General features: G+C 46.7%; 2 protein-coding genes across 2 annotated transcripts; both read right to left on the bottom strand.

The window, feature by feature from the left end:
* On the bottom strand, positions 1 to 3,226 carry LOC125512182 (uncharacterized). The gene is made up of 2 exons (XM_048677262.2): positions 2,966 to 3,226; positions 1 to 2,522 (listed from the first exon to the last, which is right to left on the bottom strand). The coding sequence occupies exons 1-2, from the start codon at positions 3,059 to 3,061 to the stop codon at positions 297 to 299; spliced, it is 2,322 nt and encodes a 773-aa protein (XP_048533219.2). The 5' UTR covers positions 3,062 to 3,226; the 3' UTR covers positions 1 to 296.
* Positions 3,227 to 6,343: 3,117 nt separating this feature from the next.
* LOC125512183 (respiratory burst oxidase homolog protein E) lies at positions 6,344 to 12,354 on the bottom strand. The gene is made up of 13 exons (XM_048677264.2): positions 11,545 to 12,354; positions 11,302 to 11,461; positions 11,140 to 11,188; positions 10,822 to 10,935; positions 9,878 to 10,747; positions 8,796 to 8,891; positions 8,098 to 8,213; positions 7,841 to 8,011; positions 7,577 to 7,736; positions 7,308 to 7,493; positions 7,078 to 7,206; positions 6,842 to 6,920; positions 6,344 to 6,707 (listed from the first exon to the last, which is right to left on the bottom strand). Exons 1-13 carry the CDS (start codon positions 12,173 to 12,175, stop codon positions 6,598 to 6,600), a joined length of 2,871 nt encoding a protein of 956 aa, XP_048533221.1. The 5' UTR covers positions 12,176 to 12,354; the 3' UTR covers positions 6,344 to 6,597.
* Between the last annotated feature and the right edge of the window lie 10,539 nt (positions 12,355 to 22,893).

Raw genomic sequence — 22,893 nt, 5'->3', positions numbered from 1 at the left:
TATCAGTAACTTCCCATGTATATTTAGGGGGGAACACATTGAACAAAGATCTGAGGAATAGTTTGAGGCACATTACAAAAAGAGCACAAAGGATCAGATGACCAGCTTCTGCTCAACATGTTACCCTTTTTCAAAATGGCAGTTTGTGAAATCAACCAGAGAAGATCTCATCCTTCTGGGCGACATCGCTGTCCATAAATGTTCGAACGATCTATCTGGTATATCTCTACTCTGAAGCTATCTTGGAAGATCTACCTTGATAGAATTGGAAGACTACATGCTTTAGTTTGAAGCTATCATTCCTCAACATCGTTTATTATGTCATCAGTGACAATCTGTTTTGTCAATGAGAAGAGCCTAACTATTTCTTTTTCAGCTTCAAGAATCACATCCGTCTTCTTGTGTACTTCCATTTTAGGATCACATTTAATGATTTTTTGACTCTCTGATGCAACCAAGTTAATACCAGAATCAGCTTTGACGTGTTTGAAGAAATCCTTAGTCATATCCGCAAGCTTCCTCAATGCAGTCGTAGCAGCAAGTGCTTCGACCTCCGCAGCATCAATTTGAAGCTCTGGCAGCTCCATCTCTCCTACAATGCCGCCCTCTGTTGTCTCACTGGAAAAACCAGCAAGTTCATTTGTGGCACTGGGATCCGGTAACTCTTCCAACTCACGTAGTTCCCTCTCCTTCACATCCCATTTTTTAAGTACTGCCTTCAGCTCTTGATCTTTGGCATCAAGTGCTTCATGAGCAGCTCTCAACTCCATGTCCTTATGCCGCAAGCATTCTCTTAACATCTCTATGTCAGCCTCCAGTTGATTATGCTTATGTAAATTGGACTCGAGGGCTGTACTTGTGCTTGAAATTTCATCATCCAGTAATGTATAGATGTCCATTTCTCCGGCTTTTACGGAACTAGCAAGATCGCCAGTGAGCTCAGCCATCCCTTGAACCATGGATTCAGCTTGCGAGCATCTGAGCCGTATGCTATCCAACTCACTCTCCAGTGTTTCTATATGTTGTTCTTTATCATGTAATTCAGTTCTAGCCTGAACCAGTTGATCCTTCTTGCTATTTAGCAACTGCTGAAGCTCAACAATTTCACTGCTGACTTCAGTTAGTCTGCTCTGTGTATCAGAAAGCTCTGAATCCTTTTCTTGAACAGCCAATTGAATAGACTCTACCTTTAACTTCATATCTTGGACTTCCTGTCTGGCTTCTAACAGCTCAAACTCTTTTACTTTAACAAGTTCTTGTGATTTGGTGCACTCATTTTCTTTCTGAACAAGCTCCTTCTGAAGAAAGCCTACTTCTTCAGTTCTATGTTCTAAGCTCTGTTTTTCTTTCGTTAATTCGGCTTCTAGAGACTCGACCTTCTCCATTTCCTTAAGTAACTGTGATTCAAGTTCATGACAACGAGACTGTGCATAATTGAGCTCCTGTGTCTTCCCTTGAATCTCCAGTTGAGCAGCCTCCAAATCATGGGTGTAAGACATCAGTAATACCCTTTGGTCCTCGAGTTCCTGTACTTGTTCCTGCAACTGAACCGCTTGATCTTCTATTTGTCTGCGAGAGGAAGCGAAAGCATCTTTTGAAGAGATCAATTCAGAGCGTACAGCATCTAGCAGAGACCTCACACGTTTGAAGTCAGTGATAATACCCTTGATATCATCTGTATCTTTGAATGCCAGTTGTGCAAGTTCCTTTAACTCTTGTTGTGCTGCTAGCCATCCTAAACTCTGCTTCTCAAGTTCCTGTTCAGCAACTTTCAGTTTCTCTTCATTAGTTTTCCTCGATTCATTTGATCTGGCGATATCCATTGTCTTTCTTTTAATTTCACTCTGCAGCTCCCTAACTGTTGCTTCTTGCTGCGCAATAGCTTGATTAGCTGTAAGAAGCAGCTGTTCTTTGGACCTGATCTCTGAACGCATCAGGTCTGCTTCCTCGTTCTTCTTGAACATATCTCGTTTGAGATTTTCCACTTCAGTTACCTTCTGAGAAAGCAAAGCTTGTGACCTGGCAATAGTCCTGTCTTGCCCCTCAACCAGAAGCTTCAGATTACTGATCTGCTTCACTCGCAACGCCAGATCTCTACTTGCCTTTTTCAGTGCTTTCTCTATTCCTTGTTGCCTTACATAAGCTTTGCGGATCGCTTCCTCTCTCTGATCAAGGTCCTGCTTTGTCTTGCTCAACCTTATCCGATCATCGGAAACCCTCTTCTCTGCGCTGCGAAGATCCCTCTCTTTGTTTCTGAGGATAGACAAGGCACCCTCGAATTCAGACTTCAGGACCTCAATGCTCACGCTCAGTTCACTATCATGAGAAGCACCAGTGTCTAAACTTTGTGTCCTCGCAAATAGCCGCTCCAGCAACTCTCTAGCTGGCTCAGTCGTTCCATTATCACCATCAGTTATATTTGATCTAATACCTTTTACGACTGATTTGATCAAACGAGGAGCATATTTCAGACGCTGAGTCTGAAATGCCTCCATGAAACTCAGCTTCTGCCTGAACATAACCTGAGAGAGTTGCAGGAAACAATGCATAAGTAGGATATTAGGATAAGGAAATGGTCACAACCTAGTGAAGCAATCTGAGGAATATCCTTTCCTCAAACTAAGCACGTAAAAATTTGTTTTGTAAATGGAAGAACTGAAGGACAGTACACTGAACTTCAGAAACTCACTGCTACATAAGGTGAAGTATCATAACTGATGAAATTTGATCGCAGTTTACTGAATTTATCACAATTGAACCAATTCCAGAAAAGTTTTTAAAAAAAGTACTAGTACTAGCAAAACATGAATTAGGACACCGAATCTGGTATCCTTCTACTTCAAACACATGTGGACGGGCACGGAATCGGGAAAACACGAACGCAAGCAGTCCATGTAACAGTGAGCAGCGTGGTACCACGAAACAGCGATATGAGAAAAGGAAGAAAAGATCAGCGGGCGCTCACATGACTGGCGGTACGGCACGACGGGGGTGTGCTGCGGAGAGCGGCGGCCACCGCCGGCGGCGGCGACGGGGATGGGGAGCCGATGGAGAGGCGCATGGCCGCGGAACATGGGGAGAGGGAACCACCGCGGCCCGGGCGCGATCGGACGGCTGGCAATGCGCCTGCGGGGTGCGGAGGAAGGCGAGGAGATACGAGGCAGAGGGAGTGCGGGAGATGAGGTGGTTGAACCGGCGCGCCCAGCCGCGTGTGGACTGCAACGTCGACCACGCGAGAAGCGTGAGAGAGAGCTGTGTCGTTTACTCGTTTGCCTTCTACTGTTCTACAGCTTTTCTTCTCCGTTCACTCGTCTTACTACCTTTTTTCTTTCTGTTCCAAATGTATGAGTTTATAACACATGAAAAATTAAGGTACACTTTGGTTGCCTTAAAAAAATGAGTTTACATAACACATGGAAATTGTTAGGGACAACCTTGACTTTAAGAAAATGAGTTTATAACACATGAAAAATTATTAGGGACTATTTTGACTAGGAACGGAATATTAGGGTAAAGGGTTAACATCCATATGCTATTGGGAAACACTTCTTATCGAAGAACTGCATCCTTGTGATTTACATAGGCATGGCCAAGGCGGCGCACCGGCACTTTATCGACATTCTAGGCACCGTTGAGGAGCGTGCTTTCACAATCACCTTGGTGAGATCCACGCTGGGCAATTTGACCTATCTGGCCTCGAGAGACCATTTACCGAGAAGGGGATCCGTGTCGCTGTCAAGAGTTTGCCATCCGGTAAGGCGCCCGAGCCGGATGGGTTCACTTCTTAGTTCCTTTGAAGCGCTTGGGAGGTCATCAAGCACAGCATTTGCGATATCCTTGGGAAGCTTTACTCGCTCAACGGTCGTGGCTTCCACAAGTTGAACGAAGCCCTCATCACCTTCCTTCCCAGGAAAGCATATGGGGAGTCACTTTTTGACTATTGCGCAATCAGCCTGATCCACCTCCTAGCTAATCTGTTTGTGAAAGCCATTTTCACTCCGATTGGCTCCTAGGTTAGCAACGATGGTATCCACCAACCAAAGCGCATTCATTGTCGGTTGTAGCATCCACAACAACTTTTGCTCGTGCAACAAACGACGCTCCTATTCCACAACCTCAAAGTTCACCGCATGCTTCTCAAGCTTGACATCACCAGGGCATTCGACCCAATTGCTTGGCCATTCTTGTTAGAGCTGTTGCGGCATCTTGGCTTCGGACAGCGGTGGATGGAGTGGATCTCCATTCTCCTCTCACCGGCTCCATGCATGTGTTCATTAATGGGGGTTCCTGGACCACCCATTATGCACCCATGTGGCCTTTGGCAGGGAACCCCCCTCTCTCCGATGATCTTCACCCTCGTCGTCAATGTCCTCAACTCGCTCATTTAGACGACAGTTCAGCGAGGTCTGCTCCAACGGCCGACCCCTCGACATGTGGCCTCTAGCATATGGTTGTATGCCGGCGATGTTGTCATCTTTTTGCCACCCAGATGAGCATGACATCACCACCATCAGGGCTCTGCTCTGGATCTTTGGATCCGCGTCCGGTCTTCACACAAATCTAGCTAAGTGCTCCGCAACTCCGGTCGGTTGTTCCAAGGAACACATCTCCTTGCTCGCTCGTGAGATGACATGCTCCGTGACCAGTTCCCGATGAAGTATATCGGCTTCCCCCTCTCGGCCTCTCCATCCGGGAGGTGGCCTTTTTGGACCTTCTTCCGCTTATCAAGCATTCAACAACAACAAAGGGAAAAGTAAATAGGGTGAGTTCTTCTCCAAATCCAAGAGGAATTGATAGATAGTCTCCCCAAATCTCTAACAGAGATGGTGATCTTGAAACCAAGTTGGATCTTCTCCGAAGGAGACCTTGATCTCCAATGGAGTGGTAGATGAGCAAAGCCCTCCCAAAAATAGTCTAAACTTCACTAACCTAAGATCTGGAGCGGAGTATGGCTTATATAGTCTAGCCACCAAGGGCTAAGTGAGTGGGGAAAGTTACATGGGCTCGTGGCCTCTCTCACTATGCGCAGGCAAGCCCAAAGTTCTAGGATTGCTCAAAAGTTCTGGGCGACGGATGTTCCAGGGCTGGTTCCGTGGTGGTTTCAGGTTATTCAGAGAGTTTGCACGTGCTGGAGTAGTCAGAGCCAGAAGTTCTGGGGCTGGCTGAAAGTTTGGGGGAGGATGGGGAGTTTCGGGGAGGTTCCAGGCTGTTCAGAGAGTTTGCATGGTCAGGCGGCCGCATTGGCCCAGAAGTTGTGGGGGTGGAGCCTGGAAATTCCGGGGTCTTCACAAACCTTCTCCTTTGTGCATTCCGGCATCTCCTCGTCCCCTTCTTCTCTTAGAGAGTTTTTACAGTACCCTGGTACTCCCTAGGGAGAGGAGGGAGTGCCGGATAAATCCAACCATCCATCTACAAGGGTATTTTAGAACTTTTGTCTTATTCTTTTGACTTTTATTCCAACTGAATCAACCGCATCAGCCCGCAGCGATCGCACTATTTGTTCCCCATCGTGGTAGCGGCTGGAGACTTCGTCTTGTAGCCATCCGTGAATTTCTGTTAATTGCAGATTAATTGAACTATGGCGTCGTAGGAGGACTGCACTCCTCCTCACACATCCATGATGCACCAGTATCCCACAGCGGAGTCATCCCCCGACCAATTCGCGTAGGCGCAACTACCAGCGGTGGCCATTGATATACACATCATGGGTGCATAACCTGGATTGTGAACTGATGTGGCCTAATCCTAATCCCCTCAGTGGTGATGACCCTGTGATCATCATGCCCCGCCACACATGATCATCATCTCGATTTTGAGATTTTTCTTTTTGCGAATGATATTGATTTGGGATTAGGGTTCATGACAAATTTTTGTTTGAAGTCTGCGTTCACACCCTTACAAGCAAGTTCATACTAAATTGGAATCTCATTCTATTTAGTATTTTTGTAATAAATTGATATATGATTGAGAAATAAATAAATCACCTATGATTACGGTATTACCCCTAACATCAAGGTACTCCATATTTTTTTGAGATAGTACTCCCCATGATCTTTATTGGAGTACCATGTAAGATTAGCTGTCAGATTAAGATGGGTGGATGGCTCACATTCATTTAGGGGTACCGTAAAAGAGCTCCCTAATTAAGGGGACATAAACACAATAAGCACATATCCGACTTCTGCACAGTTAGGATGCACACAATTAACAGTAACACACAAACACACACTATTACACCGGTAAAGAGCAAAGCCATACAAGACCAACGCTATGCCTTGGTAGAGGGTACAAATAAAAAAAAGCAATGATGATCCAAGCCAAGCATCTGCTGACCCAAGGAAGATGGTGCCCTCAGTCTCTTGTATGCTTAACATTTGATATATTTTTACAGGTAGCTATAAACTATATGTGCATATCAAACATAATAGTATTCCCTCTCATATTGTTAATAAAAATGCTTCTAACTGCCTTCTACTTTATACTATGTACATTTACAAATGGCGAAGAGGGCAAGTTTTCTTCCAAAAAAAATTGAATTTTTGTAATCAATAGTTGTTACTATGGTCATCAGATGTGTGTGTATTCTATTCTATTCTATTAGAAATACTCCTTATGGAAATGGAAGCGAGTCGTCGTCTTGCGGCTCATCTCAAGTGATAGTTTCTTCAGCTCCTTAGCTAGTGTGGGCTTGCCACAGTAAAAGACCCCTGCATGCATGCACGAATAACTTCAGTGATCAAAATGATGCAATTGATAAAAGCTCAACGCTGGGTACTTTTAGATGCCTATTTGTTCATCCCTAGAGGGGAAAAAATACCAACAAATTGGAGAAGAACATTACCAACTGTCGAACCGGGGTGCTTGGCGGAGATTCTTGTGAACTCTTCCCTCCAGTTAGGTCTTGCAAAATGTGTCCTGACCTGTCATGATCACAGAACACATTTTCAGTTTCTGTCAACCTCAACAGACTTTCCACTTCTTTGGCTGAGCCCTGATTTTTGTTTAATTTTGGTAATGAGTTTTTTTTCAATACGCATACATAAATTTATCATATACTATATGTGTGAAGTGTTTTACCCTGGTGCCTGATACTATGTCTATACCATTCTTGGCATGGTTGAGGGCTTGAACCATTGAGAGCAGAGTCGTCCTTGCGTCGCGCTCCTCGTACACGCTTGTGAGATAGTTGTGCAGCTCTATGACACCCTGGGTCGCCACCATGAGAACAACATCAAGCATCATCCTCAGTAACCAACATTGCAAGATGAACAGCGGCACATGCAGAAGGAAGGATGAGAGACTATCACCTTCTTGTCCATTTCAGCAACTTCATCCATCACGCTCTTGAACCACTCGAACGATCCGGGCTCCCTCGTAACCCAGTAGAAGTGCGCGCGGCTTGTCCGGTACGCTCTCCTCTTGTTGCTGCTCGCCGTTGACACGCTGAAGGTGTTGCTGCTGTCCTCTGACCTGCTGGTCTCCATTGATAGGTCCTAAAAATATACAAAAGGATTAGGTTTAGGGTTTAGGCGGGTCATCGGCACTGAACGATGTTGTTGGGCTCATCAGACCGTACCATCAGCTCATCAGCCAGCTTAATGTTGTTGAGCAGATCCCTTAGAATGCTTATGAAAGGCGTCGCGCCGATCCCGAGGCCGACGAGAAGCAAGACGTCGTAGTTCCTGAAATCCTGCGCCGGAGCACCATAGGGGCCGTCGACAAGCAACCTCGGAGGGCTGCAGCAGAGACGAGACATCGTTCAGTGACCCTTCAGGTAGTCAAAGAAGGAACTGACAGTGGATCAGGCATGACATTGACAAGGAGATGCAGTATTAATAACCTCTTCTGTTCTGGCATGCCTAGCTCGCCAAATGAAGCTCTGCTGGGCAGGCATGGCGAGAAGTAGTTCTCCACGAAGATGTGCTTGAGCTCTTGTGTCCAGTCCCCCCTGGTCTGGATATGAACACTGATGTAGTCGTCTCCAGGGGCTGAAGTGATGGAAAAGGGGTGCCTGAACAATGGGGATTAGCTCAATACAGTAGTACAATCCGAGACCAATGTTGTCTGTTGACAGAATGAGTAGAGTAGGTGACAAACCATTCAAACGGAGAAATTGTTGGGCACTGAAGGAAAACATATTGTCCACTTCTGTATCTGAATCCGCAGGGCTTTGACATCGTTATGGTCAGCACATTTCCTGGTAGAAGGCACACCTGAGGGCACATCAAATTAAGTAAGAACATGAGGATGTGTTCGCCTAGTTTCATTACTTCACGCTGGTAAGGAAAAGTTAACAATGTACGCCATTCTTGGATGTTTATCCTTATTTTCTTTCTCGGCCAGTTACTCAGTTTCTGCCTATAAATGGTGAAGAAGTTGATTTGATCTGAAGTGATTTCAAATGTTCAATATGGACCTACCCCCATGACCTTGAATAAATGTTGAAAGCCACATAAATATCCAACAATACGGACCTACCCCCATGACCTTATCCTACCACTCCCATCCACATGACAATATCCTGATTTATATAAAAATAGTAATTATAGAAATTCCAAAACAATAATCCTGAAAGAAAAAAACATTTCATAGCTAGTTCGTATCATTCTTAGTGCTTCCGTTTGATTTGGCATGGCAGGGCAGAAATGGATCACAAGACCTAATCAGCGCACTTTGGATAATGCAAATTATGCTCTTTCTATTTATTCTTTATTTTATCTACGCGGAGTTCTGATTAATATTAATGTTTGGCGTTCAGACACTGAACTTTGGTTTCAGATTCCCGGTTACCTTACCTTGAGGATCTTGGCCGCGTAGGCCTTGGAACGCAGCGCCCGCAGCGTTCGTTCGCCGACGTGAAGCGCGAACGGCACGGCTATGTACATCCACGTCTGCAGTTCACCACAAAGATCACAATGTTAGCACCGGATAAATCACTTGACAGGCAGGTCCAAGTGTAGAAGATCACAGTTCTACTGTATGTATCAGAGGTCCATTGTATCTGAGATAAGCAGCATGGTGAGTGCTGATGGTACGGTGGTGGAGCACACGCGATTGAATTCTGGTTGATTCGTCTCGTCATCATCGGCGCACGGGCACAGGAGCAGGACGAGACAGCGGCGTGATGGCGTCTGCCCGTGCCCGATGCGAACGTGCGTTAATGGCATGCGGATATGCTTGAGGGTTCCTGACAAAAACGCGCCACCAACCCGACATGGTGTCGCCCGTGTGCAGCGGCAGGGCGATCCTGTCGCGGTCGCCCGTACCGCGCCAAGCACGGGATTCTGTGAGTAGGGACTAGGGAACCTCACGTACGCGTCGTGTGCAGTGCGCATGATGTCTAATCACTTCACAAACAACTCGTTTACGTATACAGATTCTGCATAACTCACTGCTCTACCTATATTGGATGGACATGGTTCTATTTTTTATAAGTGGACATTAATGTTCTCAGCTGTACCATATGCACGATGCAACTGCATTCTTCTTTATAGATTAGATTATTAAGTATATGTGTGTATCCAAAGCACGTAAAGGAAATAAGTTGCCGGTGCGGGTGGCTTGGATCTCAAGAATATCATGGGCGAAACGTTTGAACTACATTGTCTTTCCTTTTCCGTGGTGCCCGGTGCCCATCAGCTTAACAGCCAAGACGACGACCCTAGTGCCCGTGCAATCGCGGTGCTTTTCTTTTGGAAGGCCCAAATCAGACAGGTGTCAGCGTCATGAAATAAAATTAGGTAAAATAAGTACACGCCGCAGTCACTAACCAACAACTAAAAACAGACCGCGGCATGCAGTAACAATGCAGTGAAGATAAACAAAAAGTGTACAGAAAGGTGAAGGAACTAGTGGTGGTAAGTACGTAATTACGTACCGTCCTCTGGTACCACTTGGTGACGAGGAAGATGAACCAGCCGTGCACGAGCAGCAGGAGGTAGACGACGACGAGCAGGTGGTGGGAGTACCAGAATGCGTTGAACCCGGCGAGGTGGCCCAGCGGGGACGGCAGCCTGGTCCGGGTGGGCGCCCTCCGCAGCGGCCGGGCCGCCAGGGTGAAGGACACGGCCATCAGCACCACCATCACCACCCCGGTGACCCCCACCACGCCGGACAGCAGGCTCCTGTACGTCGGCCTCTCCTCCCCGAAGAAGCCGGCCAGCGGCCGGTACTCCCCCGGGCTCGACGCGATCAGCCGCGGGAAGTCGCACGCCAGATGGTTCCCCGCGTGCAGGCAGATCCCCGCCGCGATCGCCATGGCTATCACCTTGTGGAAGGCGATGCAGTCGTCCAAGGGCACGAGGAAGCGCGCCCAGGAGGAGCGGAGCCGCGTGAGCGTGATGCGGCAGACGGGGAGGAGCACCAGCGCCATGTTGAGCTTGAGCGTCTCGGCGGCGCCCTTGGCCGTCGGCAGGCAGTACCCCATCACCTCGAACGCGACGGACCGGCGGTACTGCGCGAACCTCCACGCGAACAGCGCCGCCATCGCCGCAACCCACAGCGCGAGCACCCACGCGCGCCGCCAGTTCTCCTCCGCCGCCACGCGCGCCCTCCCCGCCGCGCGCCGCGGGTTCCACCGCCGCCACCCGCCCCGTCCTGGCGCCGCCGTCGTCGCCGGCTTTTCCTGCGCGCCTCCGTCGGCGATGTCCTGGCTCCACTGCGCCGCGCTGCCGCTGCCGCTGCTGAGCGGCCGGCTGTAGCTCATGTAGGCGTCGCGCTGCAGGAGCAGCGCCTCCAGCTGCCACAGCTGCATGCGCCCACGTGCCATGTCAAATACAATACCTAGAAAATAGTGCTACCGTGTTTGTACGGGTGCGGTACCTCTATGTAGCCGAGGCCCTCCGGGTCGAGCTCCTCCATGATGAGCAGCGCGTACTCCTCGGCCTGCTCCTTGAGCTTGGAGAGCTTGTTCGCCGACGCGCTCAGGACGATCAGCTGCCGGAATCAAGCAGTGATTAACAAATGGTAATCAAATCTCATTACTGGGCAACCAAGCAGTAATATGTCGGCAGTAACAAAGCATGAGGCATCAGCAGTTCAGCACGATGGAATCTTCCAAACTTGTTACCGTTCGGTGGTTTAAACTACTAGTGGTACAGTAATAAGGAGCAGATTCGTTTTAGTGGATCAAGGCGGCACCTCCTGCACCTCCTCCCTCGTGATCCTCCCGTCGACGTTGGTGTCCACCCTGAAAGAAATTTGTTTTGGCAATGGCAGCAGGAAATGCGTGAGCCACCGGCGCGGGTCGGAGCGAGCAGGGGAACGACGTGATCGTTAGGTGGCCGGCTGGGCCGTACGTACATGTCGAAGAAGATCTGCAGCCGCGCGTCGAAGCTCTGGTCGGAGATTTGGAGCCAGAAGTCGCGGAGCTCCTCCTTGGTCACCCGCTGGAGGTTCTGCCGCCGCCGCCGCGCCAGCGCGTCGAAGATGCCCACCGCGAACTCCTTCGAGTCCACCATCCCTGAAACCGACCGTCAATGGTTCATCACCGGTGCCGACTCGCGATCATGCCGTGAACCGAAGTGGCATGCATGCACGGCGTACCGATGCAGTCGCCGAAGTCGTCGCGGGCGAGGAGGCCGTCGCGGGAGAGGGCGTCGAAGCGCTCCTCGACGGCGCCCCAGAGCGCGGTGGCCTCGGCGGAGCCCGTGGCGTGGCTGATGAACCGGAGGCCCTTCAGCGCGCGCCTCGCGCCGGACAGCGAGCGGTCCAGCCTGGCCTGCACGCGGCGCCGCTCTCGGGACGCCATCGCCGCCTCCCGCGGCTGCTCGGGCGCCGCCGCCGGCGACCGCAGCCACGCGAACGTCCTGCGTATCTTGGACGAGGTCGACGAGCTCCGGCTCAGGTTGCGCCCGCTCCCCGGCGTGTGCGCCCCGGCCCCGGCCAGCGCCGAGGGCCCCGCGGTAGGCGTCACGCTGCGCACCACCATGGACTCCTCGTCCAGCTCCAGCATGACCTCCACGAGGTCGCTCTGGTCCGCGAGAAACGCCGGCAGCATTCCGACGCCGCTGCCGGCACCGCCCGCGGCCGACGTCGACGCGAGGAGCTCGTCGCTGTGCGACGTGATGAACGACTCGTTGTCGGACGCGTCGGTGTGGTCGTCGCCGATGTAATCCGCGATGCGCCGGAGCCCGGCACGGCGGCCGCTGCCCAGCCCTCGCGACGGCGTCCACATGATGGGCCGCCGGTCTCCCAACTCCTCACCTGTCCCGCCCCTACCGCTGCTATCTTCTCCGTCCACGAAACATACCCCTGGTTCACCTGTGGGCTGGAGCCGTTGCTCTGCTCTGCTTCACCTTGGTACTAGGAGTAGTAGTTTATTTTACCTGGCGTGGTTGCGCCTCGTCGCAAGTGAAGCTGAGGTGAGTTCGACGTAGGTATATGCTCGAAAAAGTTTTTTTTTTACCGGTGGCGGGAGGTACCGCCGGTGGAGCATCCACGGTTAATCGTTGCTTTGAGATTGATCTGGCAGGAGACCCATCATGCTTTATTTTTGTCTTCTATAGCAATACAGATCTTATACAAATAGATATACTTCAGTGGACGAGGGCCATAACAGCACCTTTTGTCATGTCAGGGTGAGAGCAAAGAGGTGCACCACGGCTGCATGCAGACACTAAAATGCACTTTGTTTTCCATGTGACATTTTAAAAGGTTGATAACTTTTGAACTAAATATCCAATTTTGAAACTTTTATATTTTTGAATTCAGGGCGACAAGACCTTCAAAACAAGATCAATCTTGGATACTTTTTGGCTAGTTTGAATTTAACCGTTTCACTCATTCAGAAAATGCATTTCAGTCTGTTTCACATTTCACTAGTTTCAGAAAACCTTTCAGTCAGTTTTACATTTCACTAAATTCCGAAAACACATTACACCCATTTACAAAAGATAGATTTCACTCATTTTAGAAATCACATTTCACTATATTTAACATATTTCACATCGAAATATGTGTCATGTGTATGGAAAACAAATTCCACTCATCTAAAAAAAAATAATTTCACTCGGGTTGAGAAAACATACTTCACCCAGTTGAGAAAACATATTTCAAAATTGATTTCACTCAGTGAAAAACACTAATTTCAATTATTTCAAAAAACCTATTTTACTAGTTTCAGAAATCCTTTCAGTCAGTTTCATATTTCACTAGATTCAGAAAACACATTACACCCGTTTACAAAAGTTAGATTTCACTCATTTTAGAAATCACATTTCACTACATTTAAAGTATTTCACACCGAAATATGTGTCATCCATATGGAAAACAAATTCCACTCAGCTAAAGAAAATAATTTCACACGGTTGAGAAAACATACTTCACACAGTTGAGAAAACATATTTCAAAATTGATTTCACTCAATGAAAAAAACTAATTCCAATTATTTCAAAAAACATATTTTGCTTGTTTCAGAAACCTGATTTTAGTCATTTGAAATGGTAAAATTAAAATATGTTTGAAATGCATCCAAATTTGGCCTTATTCTAAAGCTCTTGGCTTCATGAATTCAATTTTTTTAAATAACTGTATGGTTTAAAAGATAGAAATGATTGAAAATACTAATGAGAAAATAAAAGGAAAGGATTTGTACCATAGCACCACATGCAATGTCAGGACAGTCTCTCTCTCTCTCTCACTAGTGCACGTCGGTGCTATACAAACGGTTTTAAACCCCTTTTCGCGACGGCATTTGGAACCGTCGCCTAGTGAGTGACGGCGATAGGGGGGTCATTCCCACACGACCCACAAACCGTCGGGGATATGCCCTTCTGACACACATGCTCGGCAAAATAAGGTCGTGTGCGACCGGCGAGTGCTCAAATACGGAAATACGTATAGTAGAGCTAAAAAATTACAATTATACAGGTGAAATTGTTTCCGGTCGCAAGTACATCCCACACAGTCAGTCCTTGCTAAACGTTTCCGTTCGTATGTACGTCCCACACAATCACTCCAAGGAAAGCATTTTCGTTCATAGGTACATCACACACAATTTTTCCCATTAAATCGTTTGTGATAGCGTTGCTATTGCACATGATATTAAAAATTTTATCGTTTGCGTTATTGAATGCATCACACACGGTGCGTAGAAGAAACTGTGTGGCAAAGGCTATCCATCACACACAGTTTTTATGTGGTAAACATTTGCGCAAGGTGGCCTAACGCAAACAGTTTTCAAGAGGATGTCATGTGTGCAGTGGAGATTGATCGCACACGTAATGGATCCTAGAAACGTTTCTGATCTCCACGTCTATCGCAGACGTTTCGCTTTCACAAACCGTGTGCAGTGTAATCCCTAATTTTAAAATCACATTTTTTGAATTTGAAAGTAGGCAATCACTTATTTCATATCCAATCATGTTTATTACAAATATAGGTTCAACCACGAATGCATAATTCGATGCACAAGTACATATACTGGAAAACTACAGAAGCACTAAGTAAAGAATGATGAACCACAATTGTACTCACTACTGCAGGATGATGCTAATGCAACACTACGATCAGAGACCCTTCGATGGAACTGTGTGCGATGCAATAATCGCAAACGGTGGTGTAAAAAATCATCAAAAAGGTGCAAAATGTTTGCGATGACGGATGCATCAAACACGGTTCGGATTTTAGTTGCGTGTGCGGTGCAGGGCATACGGTTCAGTTCAATTAACTGCTTGTGATGGGGAGGAAGAAAAGAAAGGGGCAGCCAGATGAAGGTGTGTGCGATATATAACATATGGTTCACTCGGATGAACTGTTTGTGATTAGGCAACACAAAAGAAATGGATAACCAGATGAAGGTGTGTGTGATGTACATCATACGGTTCGCTCGGATGAACTGTTTGTGATTAGGCAACACAAAAGAAACGGGCAACCGGATGAAGGTGTGTGCGATGTACAGCATACGGTTCACTCGGATGAACTGCTTGTGATTAGGCAACACAAAAGAAATGGTCAGTCATATGAAGGTGTGTGTGATGTACAACATACGGTTCACTCAGATGAACTGTTTGTGATTAGGCAACACAAAAGAAATGGTCAGCCAGATCAAGGTATGTGCGATATGCGGCATGCGGTTCACTCGGCCTTGTCGTTAGTGTGTGACCTCTGTGGCAACCATTCGCTCCCCACTAGCTCTTCTTGTATCGCGGCAACCGTCCACCGCCTCTTCGCCTTTCCCTCTTGATTTGAACTATTGTCGCACGCTCTTCCTCCCTTCATTTGTCTTCACCCTTCCTTCTGCCATTGTTCGATCATCTTCTCCATGGAGGGACAGGCCGGAAACGACCCCATTATTCTTGCCCCGATCTGAAAGATGACGTGGTGGGGGAACTCATTGATCAATGAGACGTCATCACCTCGGCTAGCATGGCAGGTTCGTTCAAGACCATTCTCGACTCAACTAATAACATCATTACAAGCAACCGAAGGGTCCAAGAGCGGTTTGATCTCCCCTATCTTCTTCGTCGTGACCCTGCTGACTAGCACGGGGACAATGGAAGCCTCGCCTTGTGCAAGTTGATGCCGCTTGATAATGATACGTGTGATATTAAGATCCCATCACTTGAGGGCAAGGCTTGGGCAGGCACAAATGGAGATTGGGTAGTTTATGTTGGGTACAACTGCAAGTGGGAACTTGTGAATGTGTACACTCGTCACCGGGTTCCACTTCCAAAAATCTCAAACTGCCCAGAAGTTGAGTACGCTGGTATTCTACGTGAGTTCAAATATGATCCTGGTGACTGTCATCTACGGAAGATAGCAATTTGTCGAGTTCCCAAACGCTCTTGGGATTACACGAACTATGAAGTTCTTGCTATCTTCGACAAGCTTGTTGCCATCCTTACTTCCACGCCTCGATGGATATTGCTCAAAAATCAATTTCTGTACACGGATGAGTACTGTGATGCAATTCAATACGAGGGTGTTGTGTTTGCTGCCACCACTGGTGGCACTGTTTTTGCATGGAATCCTGATGCTTTCGGTACGTTTGTCTTCCACCGTAATTATAATTGTTTCATCCACATGCATGCGGGTTAGCTAGTTTCCCTTTACTAATTAACCTTCTTGTGTTTCCAAGGTCCTGTGAACATTCCACCACCTATACTTGAAAAATTTTATAACCAAGGGGGAGATGACGATGCTGATGATCACGAGCATGAGGACAAGTAGGACCCATATACTCAGTGGCGCCTGGCAACTTATTCCGATGGACCACCTCTTCTTCTCTATATACAAGGCACTGCTGATGTTACTAAGGAAGCAGGTGTTGTCTCGCATGGTTGCACTCTCCGGACCTATTCTAACATCCGTTGCAGGGTATTCGGGATGGATACTAGTGTACTAGCGCCAACACCTTCTCCCTGGTTCAGTATTGGAAGTCTTGGAGGAAACTCGCTCTTCCTTATACAAAACTATCCAATGATGGTGGAAGGCGATCCAGCTGCTGTTGACACAACGTTACTACCATTTATGAGAAGCAATTGTATCTATACCTCGGACATTGCTGTCACTACAAAAAAATACACTTCCGTGATGATACGTGTTTGTCATAATAGGTCGCTTTTTTGTCATGCATGTACATCCATGACGATTTTATGACAGAATCAAGATAGGCATACCTGTGCTATTGTAGCAGTGTTCCATGACATTACCAAAATTATCATCACGGAAGTGTCCACTTCCATGACGATAAATCGCGTGTCACAGAAGTGCTTTCGTCAAGGGTGACCGACACATGGCATCCACCATAATGGAACACCGTTAAGCTATCGGGTCCGGTTTTGGATCCGATAACCCGTTAACAGCCGGGACCAATGGCAAATTTCCACGTGTAAAATTCTGATTGGCCGGAGGGAATACCTATCAGCTCGTCAGTGGGCCAGATGTCGCTCATCCACTGGAGGAGACATGCCTACGATACGTAGACATGTGGCTGGGCCCAACAGAGGCCCATATAGGTTTAAAAGGCCGGCCAAGTCAAAGGCCCGTAGTACTTACTCAGGTACTAGTGGCGCCAGCCCAATAACGGCCTGCTTAATAAATGCCCATTTACGGCCCGAAGCCAGATCTGGCCCGTTAATTGTTCGCCGAATATTTGGACCCATTTACGGCCCGAAGCTAGATCTGGCCCGTTAATTGTTCACCAAATATTTGGGCCCAATTACAGCCCAGTGACTTTCGGCCTGTTAGAGGCCCGATGTAGACATGGGCCCATTTTAGCCCGGTGTGACTTTCGGCATGGGAATGTCCCGTGCTGCCCATGGGCCATATATGGTCCGATGGGACATTGGGCCCACTAACGGCCCGTGATAAAGGTGGCAACAGTTAAGCCCAACGTGACTTTGGGCCTGTTAAAGGCCTGTCGCATAATTCGGCCCATTGATGTCTGTACTAAGCTTTCGGGCTCTTAAAGGCCCATGATATCAGTGGGCCAACTAAGGCCCGAGATATGTTTTGGCCTGGTAACTGCCCGTGATATAACTGGGCCCAAAAAGGCCCGGTCTACATTTCAGCCTGCTGAAGGCTCGTCGACGACTAGTGAAAATTGAGGCCCAACATGCATTTCGGCCTGCTAAAGGCCCATGGTTTCATCTGGGCCATAACAGGCCAGTACAATATTCAGCCTGTTAATGGCCCAATGCTACATGGGACAAACTAAGCGCTGGGTCCACAAAAGGCCCAACTAAAATATAGGCCGGTGTAAGTTGTGGGCCTCGCGCAAAGTGTGAAGGCCCCAATCATTCAGGCCCAAGAAAGATGCAGGCCGACCCAATTGTGGCCCACTAAAAACCAGGCCCGTTAGAGGCGAATGTTTTAGCCCAGATGACTACATCTAATTTTTTTGATAGTGAATGATGGCAGTAACTAGTAGGAATTAAGAACAAACCTACTCTATACAATAAAGAAATTACGGCATAGTAACTAAGAATAAACCTACACTATACAATAAAGGATTTATGGTATATTACATCCACTGGGCATCAAAGTTTGCCACCAGTGATCATAAAGCGCAACGAAGAAGAAGATTACAAAAACTGGGCACCATTGCAGCGTAACAAAATAATACTGAACCGAGACCACTTCCAAGATAGTTCAAGAAAGGTTAGCCTTGCACGGGAACTGCTGCGCAAGCTGCTGAGCAAGGCTGTGAGACCGGCCTAGCATGTCGGTCATAGCTTCCAGGTGTAGCTGTTTAGCGATGAGGTTCTTATTGGTGTTCTCCGCAATCTTTCTTAGAGATAGGACTTCAAGTCGAAGTTGAGTTGCAGAATGCCTTTCTGCTAGAACTTGGGACTGAAGAAGTCGAACTGATTCAGACAACCAATTCTGTGAGCTTGTCTGACTGCTAGTCTCAAGTAACTTGAACACTGCATCAAGACAAGACTTTGGGGTTGTCTCGCTATCTTCAAGATGTTTTGCCTTCTTTGCTGCAATACATGTTGAGTTTGTCTCACAGCCTTCAGCAGACTTGTGCATGCCATCAGGCATATCACCCTGAAACAAAGCAGAGAGATGACAGGTTTTGCACGTGTATAAACAAAGATGATAACTGTGCTGTCAATTCCATCCAATTTCAAATTAGAAAATAAAGAGTAAACTCAAAATATCAATAGCATAATTTGGCATTGTTCATAATGCAGGGAGCTTCACCACACTACTGGATTACCATGTCAACATAACAAGCATAGATGGAGGGCAAAGAAAATCATTGTATCTATTTTGGTTAATGTGCATGCATGGCATGTTGTTCATATCATCAGCCACATCAGTAAGATAAAGCAGGAGATGACAAGGTGCAAACGTGGGCTGCTTCACCACACACTGGATTATAGATCCACAAAAACAAGCATACATATAGGGAGTATTGAGTAATGTGCATGGTATGAATAAGGAATTTGGTTTTACAAGTAAAACTTAGAACTTACGGTTCTTGCGAACATGCATTTTGGTAGAAACAACAAACTAAACAGCAATAAACGATAGGAAGTATGAGCAAATTAAACAGCAGTTGAAGATAAAGGCTTTAGAAGGACTGACTTACATTAACAGTTAACACCGGCTTTATAATGTCCTTCTCCATGTCAAGGGAAGGATAACTCAAGAATTTCAGCATAGAATCTTCTTCATAAGCATTGGCTGTACTCTACATTTTGTAGAGAGTAATTATAGATATGATAATACTGGACGGGATAAAGGATAATGAAGATAAGATGCAAATTGATGCTACATAATCAAATACCAATCCCTGGAAATACAAGCGTTACAGGACAAAATGTACTGACAATAGCAATGGGCTACACTTCTGCACTGGCATTCTCTGTGTATTCTACTTTTTGGTAAGATTAAGTATAGATCTGATCTTTTTTAGTAAATGGTGGGCGAGGGAGATAAGATGCAGAATGCTACACAATGAACCAATCCCTCTTCCCATAATACAAGAGTGTTTTGGACACCGTGTACTATACAAAATGTTCATATATTATGGGACGGAGGGAGTAGCTGTTAATGTAAGTACAGTAGATGACGTTCAGTCCTTACAAGAGGACTGCAGAGCTAAACCTCTTCAAAAGCATTTGGTTGATTCTAAATTTATGTAAGAGTCCATACGGATCTTATAATGTCCACCAAATGGACGATAACGAGGCTAACATGTGCAGTGATGCTACATAATCAAACAACTATGAAAGTAAGTATGGTCATACAGGGCAAGAGGTACTCACAAGAGCAATGCAGTGTGCAGTATAGTTGCGAGATTCTATGGTCCCTTGAGAATGAATGTTCTTCTGCTAACAGTTTTCGTACAAGTGAGACGTTAAGGCAAATGCAGAAATGTAGTTCAAATTGTGATGTGATATCATAGACAGTACCTTACACTGCAGCCGAGACCAATGTGTAACAAGATTATTCCAGTCACCGTCGGATAAATGTAGCATCGGAGACTTTACAAAAATTTCGTTTAGAGGCTTGCCATCGAAGTGCGCTTGCCTCAGGTAGGAACGATACTTCATCAACGAGTGCTTGAAAAGCGCAACCAACCCTTGCTTGTCTTCACAATCCAGTTTGGTCCTTGCCTATTTAAAAGAATGAAATCTTGTGTCTTCTGTCAGCAGAAACATATGCAGTAATGACCATGAATAACATTACTACATTACTTACGTGTAAGTTACGGAGGAAGAATGGAAATTGTTCTGTGTCTGCAGTATAATCTTTCCATGAAGGAAAGATGCGCACAAAGTTCCTGACAACAATATAAGCTTCGTCTTCTAAACTGGGAAGAAATGGAACAGGGGTCCTATTTGCTACAATTGGGGCTCTCTCTGGTTCGAAAAGGGATTTGGCAACTGGATTTGGTGTACTCTTTGCTGGAATGGGGGTTTTGCGTCGTAGAGCTGGTGCTATGTCAACTGGCATAAACATACTGTTTGCTGCAGCTGGGGTCTGCTGAGTTGGGGCATCAAAAATGACGAGTGTAGTAGGGCTAGAGTTTGCTAGAGTTGGGTCCGTGTTTTGTGGGTCAGGTGATATTACAACTACACCTAATGGGCTATTTGATTTATCAGGTGTCACTACCTTTTCCAAATACTTTGCTCGTGCTCCTCCGCGATCAGCAATCGCCCTCTTCCTTTTGAACATCTGATACACAAGAACAACATTTGAATGGATAAATATGGTATGATGACAGATGGAATATGTACTGAAAATGGATAGGCAGGGTGTATTCACATACACAATGTGTAAACTAAGCTAATGGCAGTGCAACAAAGTAGAAGCAATGCAAAGCGTTAGTTGCAAGATATGTGCGACCAATATAACCTTGGAAAGTTAGAGCAAGCACCTTGATGGGTGAATAAGATAGGGCATCTGCCTCTGACTCCTCCACTAGGGAGCTACATTGACTTAGGTCTCCCTCTAGCTCAGAATCACTGTTAGGATCATATTCTTGGCATGAATCTGTAGGTGGAGAGTGTTTGCATTGCATTGCATCCAGACTTGATTTCAATCCCTTAATGCCAAGTCTGACAGCCATGGCATTGTTCTGCTTTATTCTTTTCAGGCGCGCAAGCTCATAATCATTATGATGCTGTTCAGTATTTGAGATTCATGAAAACATAAAAAGTAGTCATATTATCTATGGAATGCATTGCGGATTCAACTCGAAGAGTGTCTCCCTATAAACCCCTGCATATGCAAAGTTCACCCCCAACCGTGCTAAGCAGACCACACACAGAAAAACAAACCTCTTATTTCTCTATAACAGGCAGACACACATTTCAAAACTGAAGTAGGAACATTAGAATCATATCAAATTCATATTTGAACAAATAAACTAAGGAATTATGAGTGGCATAATGTTTAGCTTCAAGGGTGGAGTGTTGGTAGTGCGACACAAAGCAAGTAGGCAGATTGTATTCCATGTAAAAGATGGAAGCCTATGTAAAAGCTGGAAATGACACCCTAAAAGAATATTGACAACAAATATGACAAGGCAAGCATAGATGTAGTGAATCAATCGTTTACTTGTGAGCTTACTAGGACAAGTATGCAGAATTGTAACTGCAGTATGAGACCGTCCAAAATCCTCCTAGAGTCATGCCGTCCGGGGATGGCAAGTCGCCGGCGAGGCAGGCGGTTGGGGGCGAGTAGAGATCGGAAGCGCGCAACAGAACAGAGGGGAATCGGGGCCTGGGATGACCCAAAATCCCAGGGTGGGCCGTCCCACCGTGGGCACCCTGTAGAGATACACACCCGAGCGGCGAACATGCATTTTCAAAACTAATTTAGGAACATTTAGCTGACCAATTAAACGACTCTATTTTAATAATATCAGATTCGTATTTGAAAAACTAAGCTTGTTTAGCTTGATGGGTGGAGCAGTGCTATTATGACACGAAGCACGTATTCTGATCTTATAGTGATCATAAAAGGGGGAAACCCTAAGCATATTGTTTTAGCAAAAGAGGGTTTCCCCTCCGATTTCTATTAAAGAAACCACCACGGAACCAACATGATCAATTAAACCGTATTATGACTGTGCCATGGCAGATTTGAAGCTGCAAACCGGAGAAATGATATTTAGCAGCCATTGTTTGCTTCGAACTAAGAACTAAATTTTAAGAGCCGAAAATAAAGTAGAGTAACCAAGTTAAGATCTATTTTCTGGTTGAGATCAAAAGTTTGAGGAGATATGAAGTACCACCTCTCTTGCAGTGCCGTGTAGGCATCAGGGGTGCGATGGCTGTCGGTGGCGTTGAAGCAGATCTGCGACGGTAGACGGGTGCATCGGGGGATAAGTCCCTTTGCGGTGGAAGAGAAGGTCGTGTGAGCGGCCCCGGCAAAGAGGACGGTGGTGCCGATGAAGCGAGAGGACGTGATGCAAGGCTCTTGGTTCGTCGCCGTGGATGAGAAATGCCCATCTCTAGCAGTGGACGACGCGGTCTTGGTAGGCGCTCCGGCATGGTGGAGGACGGTGGCGATGGATGTGGTGGAGGACGGCGGCGATGGATGGGGTGGAGGACGGAGGCGATGGATAGGGTGGCAGACGGAGGCTGGTATGGGGATGGTGTTCTAGCGCGGACGGTGTATGAATGGGAAAATGGAGGGAGTGGTACGGGGAACCATGTTTTTGGGACGCGCCTATCTGAAATATGGGAAAGTTACGAACTTAGCCCCCGTTTAAAATTTGGACGTCTCGTCGGTTGGGGATACGATGATAATCTCGCATCTCGTCAATATTTGCCCAGAGCAATTTCGGCCGAGGAGAGGGTGGTTGGCGCCCATGGTTGGCGCCCATGGTGTATGAACGTGGCTGACAGGTAGGGCGGTTGTGTCACGTCTGAGTGAAGTTACAAACCTGACCCTATTGAAAATATTTGCCTACATCGATTTCGGTCG

The sequence above is a fragment of the Triticum urartu genome, chromosome 6A (assembly GCF_056163025.1).
Source record: "Triticum urartu cultivar PI428250 chromosome 6A, HENAU_Tu73, whole genome shotgun sequence".
Taxonomy (NCBI): Eukaryota; Viridiplantae; Streptophyta; class Magnoliopsida; order Poales; family Poaceae; genus Triticum; species Triticum urartu.
This window is presented reverse-complemented; position numbering and strand designations above follow the sequence as displayed.

Bases quoted from the DNA above. Each gene is read 5' to 3' on its own strand.
- LOC125512182 (XM_048677262.2), bottom strand. From the start codon at position 3,061: ATGCGCCTCTCCATCGGCTCCCCATCCCCGTCGCCGCCGCCGGCGGTG. The intron at 2,523-2,965 runs GTGAGCGCCCGC...CAACTCTCTCAG, and splicing joins CGTGCCGTACCGCCAGTCAT to GTTATGTTCAGGCAGAAGCT.
- LOC125512183 (XM_048677264.2), bottom strand. From the start codon at position 12,175: ATGTGGACGCCGTCGCGAGGGCTGGGCAGCGGCCGCCGTGCCGGGCTC. The intron at 11,462-11,544 runs GTACGCCGTGCA...GGTCGGTTTCAG, and splicing joins CGACTTCGGCGACTGCATCG to GGATGGTGGACTCGAAGGAG. The intron at 8,214-8,795 runs GTAAGGTAACCG...ATGTGCCCTCAG, and splicing joins ACGCGGCCAAGATCCTCAAG to GTGTGCCTTCTACCAGGAAA.